At 35.6% G+C, this 14,101-nt stretch overlaps 1 protein-coding gene across 1 annotated transcript in view; it reads right to left on the bottom strand.

Moving 5' to 3' along the window:
- Positions 1-14,101, bottom strand: part of LOC126968376 (patj homolog) — a 70,598-nt gene that overhangs the window by 25,166 nt on the left and 31,331 nt on the right. Inside the window, exons 5-8 of the mRNA XM_050813369.1 lie at positions 13,910-14,077; positions 12,491-12,600; positions 11,437-11,561; positions 9,243-9,334 (exon numbers count right to left, since the gene is read on the bottom strand). Coding sequence (XP_050669326.1) covers positions 9,243-9,334; positions 11,437-11,561; positions 12,491-12,600; positions 13,910-14,077 — 495 coding nt within the window. The remainder of the gene's footprint in view (positions 1-9,242; positions 9,335-11,436; positions 11,562-12,490; positions 12,601-13,909; positions 14,078-14,101) is intronic.

The following is a 14,101-nucleotide window of genomic DNA, read 5'->3' on the forward strand; positions in this document are numbered from 1 at the left end:
CTTGGGGCAACATAATTTGTGTATGCGTGTGAACATAAAAAATAGTTAAAAACAAGGTTGAAAGTGTGAGTTTTATTTTGTTATTCAACAACGAAAGTAGTATAATTAGATATAATAAAAAACTGTTAGTGTTCAGTTATGGTAAATGATCATGTACTTGTAACACATTAACTAAAATACTAAATACGCGACCCAATTCTTTTATAGATATTAGTCAGGTTGGGGAAAAGTCTGTTCGCATTTAGCATGTATAAACTTATAATAAAATCTCTTTGTCTGTAACTATTTGCATTTGGCTGGTTTTGATGCCATTAAAAATTATATTTCAAAATAAGAAACAAATTATTAAAAGTAAGGAAAGCACAATGCTGGTTCAAGCGCAAATAATACGCGAATTTTGATGTCAAAGATTGCACAGCATCAATGATGATTGAATGGACGCATAAGATACATAATAGCTTTAAGGGTAAATGTATACACTTCTACAATAAAGTCCCAGCCACTGTTCAGGCATTATCTATAAATAAATTTAAATGTTTTATAAAAAATGGCTCTGTCGTAAATCCTATTACTCCACTGCTGAATATCTAAATGATCGGACAGCCTGGGACTAGATTGTGATTATTTTATAGCGACTGTACAATATTGTATATTTTTATTGAAAAGAGCGCAAAAAAAAAGAATGCTGGGAGAGTTTCTTGCGCCGCTTCTTCTCTCTCAGAGCGCCATTTGTTTCCGAAGCGGTAGTAGTATCTAGTAGTATAAGAAATGACGTCAAAAAGAATTCTAAAGGAATCAATTTTGAGAAAATAATTGCCTTTTATGCCAATTTTGAATAAAGTGGAGCAATAAACTGAATTTGAAGGACTGGTAACTCATCGCTAAGCAGTTTTGACCCATTTGAAAAAGCTAGGTAACAAATACCTCGTTATTCGGCTGCCATGTAAACTCGCTTCATAAACCTCATGAACCGAATACTCATTGGTGGTTCTTAGGTGATGCTGTGTGTATTTTTTTATGACAATAAGGGACGAGCAGGATATTTCAGCTGATAATAATTGATACGCCCTGCCCATTTTGAAAAATTCAGAAATTCTGAGTGGCCCTACAATTACGCTCGTCTCCTTGAGACATAAGATGGTCTCATTTGCCCAGTAACTTCACTAGCTACGGCGCCCTTCAGACCGAAATACAATAATGTTTACACATTACTGCTTCACGGCAGAAATAGGCGCCGTTGTGGTACCCATAACATAGCCGGCCTCCTGTGCAAAGGAGCCTCCCACTGGTAATTGTATGGTGTATATGTGAATAGCTTCGTTCATTATGAGCTTTTACCGCCTAGCAAAACCATCGAGACATATCTCTACTGTTTTTTTAATACGAAGATATTCCACTTATATATTATTTACATTTTTTGAATGGAACGGAAATAGATAAAAAAGACCGACTTAAAATCTATCAATAAGTAGCACATATAAATGTTAGTATTTTATTAATATTTTAGGTAAAGGTTTGTATGAGAGGTGTATTAAATTAAATTTTTAGTTACTATAGTTTTTGATACTTTTCTGATACTGAATTATTACTTTTTAGTGTAAAATAATAAAAATATATAATTCACCTGAATGGAAACTACTAAAAAGCCGTACACAAAAAACATTTATATTATCCACGTAGACAAAAATTTTCATAAAAATGTTCATAAAATGAAAACTACTGAGCCAAACTATGTTAAATTTTTATGGGACCAAAGAATTACGTAAATCGGATCATAAATCTCAGAGTAATCAGTGTACATACATAAAAAAAATACCGATCGAGTTGAGAACCTCCTCCTCCTTTTTGAAGTCGGTTAAAAAGGGAGTCTCCCTCCCTCCATTCAAATGTGGAGAAGAGGAAGTCGAAAGAGTTGCTGGCCTAAAATGGATCCACATAGTGAAAGACAGAGACCACCAATATTTAATTCAGGCTTTAGTCGAAAAACAACCTGTTTGAAACCAATCATCCGAGACTGATATAATAAGCTGACCCGATAGACGCTCATAATAAAAAAAACTCTTGCGGGTGGAATTTTGTAAAATCCGAAAAAGGAATATTCGTATTCAAGTCTCTACGCCTCCAGAGATATCGTGATGAGTCAATACATAGGGGGATATCTCTTATACGTGGGTAACACTAAAAATGTTTAGAACTGGCCAGTTAGAAACATTGCCAATGAAAACTTTTTTTGAATTTCAATTTTAGAACTCTGGTAACCTAATGTAGTATATAATTGCATTCATTTGTCATTTGTTTTTGTGAATTGGCGGCAAATCTAAAACTCTTGTTACACGCGAAAATGAACCTAACGCGAGCAGTGGTCAGTGATTTATTATGACTTTCGTTGTGGGCTTACTAAATAACAAAGCTATGATAGTCTGCGATTGGCATTTCTTAATGAAGCCCCATCTCGTGCCACTATTTACAATTGGTTGAACGAGTTAAAGCGTGGACGTAGCAATCTCAATGATGATCCGCGTGAGGGACGTCATTTAACAGCGACTACTGAAGATAACATCAGTGCTGTGCGACGCATGATAGGGTAAGTGATCTATCAGCAGATACGGTTAAGCCTAGGCATTGGTATGAGTCAAGGTCAACATTTAGGCGTCAGGAAGCTTTATACCAGATGGATTCCCCATACATTAACCAACGACCAGCAACACCCTCGCATGGACTGGTGTCGCCAAATGTTAGATACGTTCAACGGCGGTGACTCAAATGCTGTATTTGACATCGTCACAGGTGATGAAAGCTGGATATATTACTACGAATCCTAAACCAAAAGACAATCAGCTCAGTGGGTGCTTCCTTTCGAGGATCGGCTAACTAAGGTAAAGAAAGGAAAAAAGATGATTGCCTCATTCTTTGGTCGGAAAGGTCATTTCGTGACAGTTGTGCTAGAAGATGGAAGGACAGTTACTGCAGACTGGTATGTCAATCGATGTTTTCATGATGTCTTGGAAAAAATTCGACAGCAGCGACCTCGAAGCAGGATCCTCCTTCACCACGACAATGTCTCAGCGCACCCCGCAAAACGGACTGTTATATATTTGACTATGGCAAGTGTCGAGATAATGAGTCATCCGCCATACAGTCCTGACCTGGCGCCCTACTACTTTTATTTATTCGCAAGAACTAAAGATAAAATTCGAGGTACCTACTTATTCGCTTTACGAGCCCTGAAGATGCGGTAAAAGCGTACGAAAATGCCATAGAAGAGAACCCTAAGGAAGAATGGGCCCACTGCTTTTCTCATTTGTTACATCGAATGCGACGATGAGTAGAGAGGAACGGAGATTACTTCGGAAAACAATAAAAGTATTGGCAACTTTCTACAGCCGTTTTTTCAATTTCTAAACATTTTCAGTGTTACCTGAGTATATATAGAGATTTAAGTTTAGATTCGATATGAATTCACTAAAATATCATAAATTATTGTTTGTGAACAAAATTATTATAAGTTTAATTTAAATGTAGTGAATTTATAACTACATTAGTAGATATATTAGTAGATAACTAGTGTTGAAATAAATACTGAAACAGAATAACAAAAAATTCTATTGCACATAACATTTATGAAATTTATTAGTTTAATACATTAATTTAAAACAATTTAAAATATAAAATCATATAAAATTGGCAGATTCCAAATTCAAATGTAAGATTCTGTTTATTTGTTTATTGTATCAGTATTCATGGCCAGACTATACCACAATATGAGATATTATGTACATCTTAAGTCAATACCATATAACCTACTTCATATACATAGACCACCGTAAGTTTTACTTTGTAATGCCAAAAAATAACTATACGCAATATGTGAAGCCGCATTATAATATGTACATTATGGCTTCGCCCCCAATAATTAATTAAATTGGTTCTATTTTAATGCATGAGGAAGGACGAAGGCAATTCATCATGTAAAAGCCTTAATGGGCAAAAAGCATTCACCGATAAGCATGAAATTCAAAATGGTTTCGGTAATTTTAATTTAAGTTTTTTATACAGATGAATAAACGAAACGTTATTGCGTGATTTATTTTATACTTAGAACTAAATAATCTATATATATAAAAATGAATTGCTGTTCGTTAGTCTCGCTAAAACTCGAGAACGGCTGGACCGATTGGTCTTGCATTATTTGTGGTAGTCCAGGGAAGGTTTAAAAGGTGAATAAATATGAAAGTGTTCGGAATTAAATAAAATCAACAATTTTGTTTTTCCTTTGATGTGTCCCCCGTCGTCCGATATTTGTTTTGTATGGACATATTTTCTATGAGAGAATTTATTGACGGACGGTTTGACAGTTCTGCTGTAAAACAATTTCAATACAACAACAGGGAGCATATTTTACGAAATAATTCTTGATGTTATGATATATTATTGACAAATTCATAAAAAAACATTATTCTATTTATTATATGCCGAACAACGTCTGTCGGGTGAACTAGTATAGTTATAAATTTTAAAAATGCACTTTAAAATGTAAATATTATAGAGAGTTTGTTGTATAGCGATTGAAGGTCCACTGAGTTTATTTTTAATTAAAACGAACCTGTTTATTGCTAGAAAAATTAATCCATTTAGGGCTAGGTGGCATCATATAAGCAGTTTTGTATATTTTAAGGTTTTTTCAAATTTCACGTCAATAGTAAAGTTGAATTTGATATAGACAGTGGAATATGTTGCACCATCGTATTCCTTGGCATTGTGATAGTTAAAAAGTGAAATAACAATTCCCGATCGAATATAACAATATATATTAAACATTAACAATACCTTTAACCGGCAAAGATTTGACGGTTACGGTTAACAGTAAAAGTTATGACGTAATCTAAAAATTATCAAATGGTGCAACAAATTTTTGCTTGGTCGGTACTCTCACAATATGTTTGATATTGCTAAAGTTAGTTGCTGCAACCTAACATTATTGAAATTAAATTTATAAACTTTTATTATAAAAGAAAATACCCTGTGTATAATTTAACGGCTTTTCATTTATTATTTCTTATTGGTTATTGCAAACAGAGGCGCTAGTGAAATTAATCCATTAAGGCTGGCATCATATTTGCAGTTATAGTTAAGGTTTACGTCACATTTGACGTTAACAATAACGCTGACTTTAACATAGACTGAGGAATGTGTTGCACAATCGTATTCATTGCCATAGTTAAAAAGTGAAATATTAATACACTATCGAATATTTATTTAAACTGTTAACTATTTTATTATTATTTTTATTTAGCTATTAAACGTCATCTAAAGATTGTCAAATGGTGCAACACATTTTAGGCTAAACCGGTACTTTAACATATTTGTTATTGCTAAAGTTAGTGCAACCCAGCTTTAGTGTATAAAAATCATGTCATTTTTAAATTGCACTGCAATGTGATCGAGGTGGATTCGCGCGGTACGCTATGCTTTGTGATGCGTTGCGAGTCAAATCAAATTGTCGCTGCTCATGTAAATCAAATTTTGTCATTCAAGGGCAGACGGAACATCTACTCGTTCCATGACTTTCAAAAGAAGCCTCTAAATTTACTGTAGTGCCAGTAATATTACATCTATGTTACTATCAAGTTTAACTTACCTGTTGGCGCGACTTTGTCCGACTGTTCGGTTGTTCACCAAAAAATCATGTTAACTATTGTAATTAAAAACAAAAAACAAATCTATATCACTAGAACTGTAGTTTTTCCTTCTTACGTTATTCTATGACACTTAAAGAAACTCTATGCAATGTTAAGCTCTATGGAAAAAAAAACAAAACTAAGGTTTTCGTGGGATACTCACGGGAACTGCATAACTCTGGGCTTCAGTTAAAGAACAAAATTCACTAAAATTGCACAATCAAAACATATTAAAATATATTTACTTGTACCTTTATATTATAATCTTTAGTTGAAATCAGTCTAGCGAAACTCTCTAACGGCCGTTTTCAATAACGTTACTAGCCTTCCAATAACTTCTCTAGTTACGGATACATTACTATCACCGTTTAATGACAAAATCTTATCTATCCATAGTCTTACATATTTATAGTCCAATGCGTTATGTTGATAGGTTATTGAAATGTAAGTAAGCGTAAAAGGATAGATAGTCTACCCATAGCAAGGTAAACTAAGGAATGATAGGTTATTGAAAACGGCCGTAAGAAAAATAAGCGATTCACTCGATTGTATGAAACGTGCAGTCATTGATAGATTGACAGATGACTACTATAATCTTGTAAAAAACAGAGATAGCCGAAACCCACTACGATTTACGCAACTGTTCGTTTTCTAACTTAGCCGAATTATGCGTCGTCGCCCAATTGTAATTCCTATACTGCACGTTTTATACTAACCTTAATTTCCTATTACATAGTATTTACATACACTTTGGTTAAAGTCAAAATAAAGGCATATTAACATCAGTGTATTCCGCTGATAGCAATATTGCCAGTGCGAGAAAAGCGTATTTTACCATCAACCCGGTTGCAGAAAAATATTTGAATTTTTAAACCAATCCAAAGCATATTCACTAAGCTCTGCGCCATCCTCTTGGCATTTTCTATTGTCAACATTCTATTGTTATTTCCTTGAGCTAGGGAATACAATTTATATTTCATAGCTCGGAAAGATGCACTCGTATTTGAGAATTCTATTTTGGACGCATTTTTCTAGATTTCTTCTACTATTAAAAAGGTATTTACATTTAAGTCATTAAATATCAGTCAAGATTATTTGCATAGGAAGTTGCAAGGATGGAAGTTCTTTAATGCGGCTTGATCATTAAATTCGTCACTTTAGTAAATTTGTTACTTAATGCATATCCTAAGTTAAGCAATGGACAGGCAATTAATACCTTGATGACAGTAAAAGAAGTGCCTTAGGCTTTTGATGATCGGTTAGTCAGTGAGTTAGAAAAATAAGAATCTTGACTAGGTATGAATCTTAAAACCGAACCGTTCAACCGAATGAAACTTGAAATATACTATGTTTAAGCAATGCCTGCTTGGTAACTTAATTCAGGCTTCTATTTATATCCACAACGTAGTTATAGGGGCTCGAAATGAACTGAACTGCTTCGAGAAAAGAATGGTTCGGCCGCTTGTTTTTGCTCGACTTGACACTGCAGTGCACCCAGATAACTTTTCACATTCAAAAGTGAATTCTTTGACCTAAATGAATAAAGTGACTTTGATTTGATGCGATTAAATGATTAAAACGTTCACTTACATTGTTTAAGTTACTATATCATAATTATAAATTTTATATTTTAGATAAAATAAACAGTCGTCCTAGGAAAACATATGTACGAAAGGTGCACCGCGCCTTAAACAATACAATACATATCCCAAGAAACGGGAACAGAAAAAGGAATCGACTCCGAAAGCCCGTAGCCACACATTTTCTTTTTCTTTCGTCGAATTCATTAATATCTGGACCAGGCATAAAAGAAAGCTACGTCATCAATGTGTATTCAATAGAAAGCAATATTGCAAGTGCGGGAAACTATACTCATTCCAGCTGACCCCGTTGGAATAAAATATTAAATCCATTGTTAAATTTATCTGAAGCATTCACAAAGCACTCAACCAACGTTCGAGATTTTTTCTATTGTCCATTTCCCTATTAAAATATAAGAATTCCTCGGAAAACTCTACAGTTTCAGTATTTACAAGTACAGTTTTTATTATTGTACGTCACGCTTATTTTTATGCTTAAGTAATTATTTATAGTATTAATCTGGTAATTTTTAACAGAATTTTATCAATGACCTCTCACATTCCGTGCGAATGCTCTTCCAACTGAGCTAGCCGTTCGAGTGACGTATCGTCATAAAATCTTGTATGCTTTGTTCAACTCTCAGGTAGTGGCTTCTTCTTCAGGATCTAATTTACATTTGCTAACCTGCTCATCCCCAAAATTTGCATATTAGGATATTGACTTGAGATGTCGCAGTGGAAAATCTAAACAATTTGTTATGTTTTTAAAGTAACCCTCACTTCTAGCATCAATACACAAATTATAATAATTTTTGAAGTGTGTTTATAATAATATCATTTGCTGTTCTTCAAAAAAAAACATTTTATTGTACGTTTATAGTAAGGCTTAGTATTGCAATTGAAAGATACTTCTCTTTATATCAACTCAGCTTACTAACTTGTTTTATTAAGATACCAGTGGGAGGCTCCTTTGCACAGGAAGCCGGCTAGATTATGGGTACCACAACGGCGTCTATTTCTGCCGTGAAGCAGTTATGTGTAAACATTATTGTTTTTCGGTCTGAAGGGCGCCATAACTAGTGAAATTAAATGAGACTTAACATGTATCTCAAGGTGACGGGCGCAATTGTAGTGCCGCTCAGAATTTTTGGGTTTTTCAAGAATCCGAAACGGCACTGCATTTTAATAGGTATGGCGTATCAATTACCACCAGCTGAACGTCCTGCTCGTCTCGTCCCATATTTTCATAAAAAAAGTAAGACTTTGTGTAGTGTTATGTACGTTGGACATTTATAACAGGGTTTACCTGATGGGAGACCTTACCAATTGCATGCCATATAACTGTTTCCTTCAAGCACTAAAAGAAGTATAACGTCCTAATTCCATAATGCGTATGCCTATTTCAGAATTTAATTTAATTTTTGAATCCAAGATGGCCACAGTGTAATATTATCATTGTCACAGTATGGATTCCATTTTCATGCACGTTTTCAAGCGTAAAGGATTGGCTGAATATGTAATAATTTCAATGCAAGTTCGACTTTCCGCATAATTGTCAAGGATTGCTGGTTACCTACCGTGTTCTCCGACAATTTGAAGAGATCTTCTTCTTTGTACACTTTTTATGTGAGTAAAAAATTTCCAAATTGTTTTAACTTAATTAGGGAGTTATTTTGCGGAAATCCATAACTATCCAAACTTTGTGAGTTTTCTTGAAAGTAAATTCTGCTAAGATTTGTCTTTGATTTCTGGCACGAGACTAGTAGTCTCATAGTCTCGTAATTTGACGAGCCAACATCTCCCGAGAATGCCTCGTGTTAAGGCTAAACACGTGTCGAATTGAGTAAACCCAAATCTTAGCTGAAAATACACTCCAGAAAACTCACTATTTTTGAATGCTAAATTGTTGGTAACAAATAAAATATTTATAATCATTTCAATTTAGAGCCAAATTAGAGATAATATAATAAGACCTAACGCATACCTCAATTATCCTATCGTTGACTTGTATCTTCCCGCAGACATCAGCTGAACTTCCAGCACTGATACTCTTCACAAAGATACCGCTTAGCTCTTCTGCAAGCAAAATAATTATCATCCAAACTAAATACAAATACTTATACTTTATTTTCATCTCTATACACTCACTGTAAATAACTTAAAATACCGTCAGAATATCTTTAGAATAGCTCTTTGAGCTGTTCCCAGACTTAACATAATAGTTACGCGGGCTAGACCCCAAATTAAACTACAGCAGGTCAAAAGTGATTGGCATAAAGTAAGGTATATAATTTTCACTGTATTAGGATTACTTAAGTGTTGTAACGTCTAAAATATGTTTATTAAATTTCGTAGGCTTACTTTTAACGATTCGATTTGTGTTTGCCATTCTAGGTTAGTATATTTGTTTGAATGTGGATGCTTACTTTACACTAGAGACAATATTGAGAGAGGGGAGAGTGGGATCAGATGTTAAGGAAAATGGAAGAACTAAAGTAATCGTTAAATTTTCAATAAGAGGGAGCAAACGAGAAACTGGCTTATTTGATTGGAGGAAACAATCACTTTTAGTCATCTGCAATATCAGAGGCCTTAAAATATATACAATATGAGTTTGTTACTTGATTTCGCATATTATGTTAAATCAAGAAAACTATCTCTAATCCAACGGATTAAATTTGAAAAACACAATCATGCCGTTTTGTTTGCAAGCACTCTCTGCCGTGGGATTGTTTGAAGCTGAAGAGGAGAGTTTGCGATCATTTTGTATCGAGGTATTTTTATCTTAAACGTGTTTTTGATACAACAGTTTTCTTTGAAATATGTTTAAGATTGATAAGATTGATATATATTCTACTCGCTCCTGCAAACTGTATAGATTAGGCGGAAAAATTGTTTTAAAGAAGCCTATTTAGCTGTTGCCAGTCTCTTAAGGCACGGTCATACCTCAATGTCCACAAAAATTGGTTTCTTAGAGAGTCGATTACCGCAACACGCAATGAAAATTTTTATATATATTTTTTGAAATATCCCATAAAAATTTTCAAGTTGCTTCCCAAAAATAAACTTTAAAGTCAAAAATCTCCGAACTTTCTGCTATAACAACATTCATTTTTAAAAGAATTTAATAAAATTAGTACATCCCTGAAACTTAAACCGAACAACTTTTCACTTTAATATAAAAATTTTGAATAAACAAAAGAAAATCAGTAAAATAAATGCCCATTTGCAGCTTAGCCACATGATCACCACAAATTTTGGAGGATTGGTTGTAGCGTTTACAATCCTGGTCAGTCCGCCTTAACACGAAATCTGTAGCCATCTTATAATGAATTTTGAGCGTAGACCGTAAATCTTTGTTCAATATAACGTTATAAAAAATTATTCTTTAACAAGAACACTCACAATATATCTCGTGTATTACACTCATTTACTCCGTCTCGGCGATCATACATCGTTCGGGTAAAAGATAAATGTGTTATTCTTGCGGTCATTTATTCTCATTACTGTTTACTGAAGACGATTACGACCTATATTGTTTCAGGATGAAATGTTACACTGAAATAGGGATGCTTTTACGTTCGTTGTTAGATAATGTATAAAGCGATAATTGGATGTTTTTTTACACTTTGATATGATATAAATTTTATACATTACTATAAATTTTGTTACAAATAAAACTCTTTTAAGATGCCCGAACCTCCTTCATACTCTTGTACTATCAAGTCAAAATCGTTAAGGGCTTGCAGGTCGTATAATAATTTGTACTCAAAATAATTCTACTATAATTTTGTAATTAGCTAACTATCTGTGAAAGCTTGTAAATAGCCTTTAATGTAAATATTTTCCTAACAACCCCTGCCATGAATGACGAAGATGAACCAGAATATACAAGATCACTGAAACAGGTAAGAGAGGGCAGCGTACGTCGTGGAAATCTCTGGCTTTGCCCAGCAGTCATTTCACGTCTTGCAGCTAATTGATAATCTCTCTGTTTGTCTGTTTGTTCGGACTAAACGAAAAGACTACGCGGATTTTGACCAGGCTCCCTTCATTATAGGCTTTTAAAATTTTTAATTGCTTATAAAATCTCGCTCAGTGACATTGCCACCATATCAAAGACTGTCGCTCGTCAGTAATAAATCTCATTGCAAAATATTAATAATCAAATTGTTTACCCTGTTCGCAGACATATCCAGCCACAGTGATCCCCAAGCCCAGAGAGGAGTCCTTGTTGAGGTGGACTTCGTATTTCAGCGTCTCCGGCTCTCCAGACCCTCGAACTGCCATGTCTAGAGGTAGCCTGTATATAATTAATGAATGAAAATTATTTAGTGCACTAAAAATCATGTTTCAATTAGACGGCCATATTGCCGTAGTGTGTTTAAGTATGCAAATATTTATCGAAGCGTTTCTTGCATGACCATGTCGGAAATATACAGATTGAAGTACTCGAATAAAACTTAGTTAATGATACTAAAAATATCATTACTTGCATGAAGGGTTTGATGCAAATTGTGGTATTGAAACGAGTCTGCGCGTTTTCACATCCATAAGGTCACAGCGCGGTCGCCGTGCAAATGTATGGAATACAATGATTGCTTTCACATGGTATGGCAACCGTGCCTTGACCGTGTGTCGCCCGTGCTTATCCAGTATAAGCACGGTTTTGACGCGGTCACCGTCTTTGGAGTAATGTTTTGACTTGTATAGCATCTTTTACATAAACAGGGGCGCATAACGGCGACGTCTTCAGTCCTGTACCTCGACAATACTACCACCCTTCGCCGCCGCAAGGCGACCGTGCGTAAACCGTGTAAATGTGAAAGCTTGCATGACACCGTATGCATGTGAAAAGTCACCTAGTCTGAACCACAAAAGTGACATTTTTTTAAGGAACATAAGGGACCAGACGAGCAGGACGTGCAGCTGTTGGTAATTGATACGCTCTGCCCATTACAATGCAGTGCCGCTCTGGATTACTGAAAAACCCAAAAATTCTGAGCGGTACTACAACTGCGCTCGTCACCTTGAGACGTAAGTTGTCTAGTCTCATTTGCCCAGTAATTTCACTAGCTACGGTGCCCTTCAGACCGAAACACAGTGATGCTTACACGTTACTGCTTCACGGCAGAAATAAGCGCCGTTGTTGTACCCATAATCTACCCGGCATCCGGTGCAAAGGAGCCTCCCACATAAAGTAAGAGTAAGTCGTTGTGTAAGTTAAGTTACCTTTCAGGTGGCGGTGACTTCTGCTCTGGAACGGTAATGAGAGGCGGTGGAGGACGTCGAGTTGGTGCTAAAGCTTCTCGTGGAACCACGGCAACTATAGAAGCAACCGGCTGCAAAATAATTATTTATTTTTATCATCATCAACAGCCGGAAGACGTCCACTGCTGGACAAAGGCATCCCCCAAAGATCTCCACACCGATTGGTCATGCGCTGCCCTCATCCAACGTATTTCGGCGATCTTGACCTGATCGTCTGTCCATTTTGTGGGGGGCCGACCAACACTGCGTCTTCCGGTACGTGGTAGCCATTCAAGGACTTTTCTGTCCCACCGGCCATCTGTCCGTTGAGCTTTGCACCCTGCCCACTGCCACTTCAGTTTCGCAAGCATTTGGGCTATGTCAGTGATTCTGGTTCTCCTATGAATCTCCTCATTTCTGATTCAATGTCCCAGGGAGTCTCCGCACATAGCCCTCTCCATTGCCCTTTAAACGACCATGATCTTTCCCATCAGGCCCATAGTTAGCGACCACGTCTGCGTACAAGATATTATTAACTTTATTTATTTAAATTCGGTTGGCAGTATGAGACGGGACGTTATCGCGAACCCACTTCACTCATTAATGACCCTGATGAAGGACCTCCGAATGTTGCGAAACTAGTCGTTACCCACACCGATAAACCGAGTTAAATAAATAGAATATATTGGTAAAGCTATTACTAAGCTATTTCCCAAAGATAAGACAAGCTGAAGCACCAATTTGTAGATTAAATATTATTAGAAGATACTAGCTGATGCCTGCGACTTCATCCACGTAATTAAAGGTTTTTAAAAATAATGGGCAAGTTTGGAATAGAAGATTATCTCATATCCTATTCCAGTTCCGGTTCCCATTTTCGCTCTCGTTCCCAACATATTATATGAACCTCATTTCGAGTAAGAATTGCTATGTCAAAGTAAACTTCTATTTATTTGGTTATAGCTTATCGACGTGAATTTCAGTTTATCACGAATCCCGCGGGAACAATGGAATTTTCAGTGATAAAATGTAGCTTATGTCCTTTCCCAAGCTATAGTCTATCGCTGTACCAAATTTCATCATAATCCGTTCAATAGATCCTGCGTAAAATCGTAACAAACAAACTTACATTCACATTTATAATATTAGTAGACCGTATATAATAATGTTATTATTACTTTATTAAAATTGACTTGATTTTTAATTTATATTTTTTTACGTTTAATAATATTGATAACCAGCAAGAATCATTTCGCATGTGAAAAAATAAATCCAAAGCCACTTTTTATTTGGGTTGGGTATACAGCCAAAAAAAGAAATGGCTTATTTAATTTTATATGAAACACCTTTGAAGAGATTACAACACGACTTTATTCAATTACAAAATAAATGTAAACATACCCTGTGATGGAAGGTTTCCTCGATAACAGGAGTTGGTGATGGTGGGCTGGTATCCTCACTGAGGGCTCCAAAGCCATCGTGTCCTGCCTCAGCCAGGCTTCTCTCCAGCTCGATGGGGTCTGCCAAAAGACGAGACGGGACAATCGGTGCTGGAGATGCTCCTAAGGACTGCAAATATTAAATTGTTAATAT

Source organism: Leptidea sinapis, chromosome 15 (genome assembly GCF_905404315.1).
Source record: "Leptidea sinapis chromosome 15, ilLepSina1.1, whole genome shotgun sequence".
NCBI lineage: Eukaryota > Metazoa > Arthropoda > Insecta > Lepidoptera > Pieridae > Leptidea > Leptidea sinapis.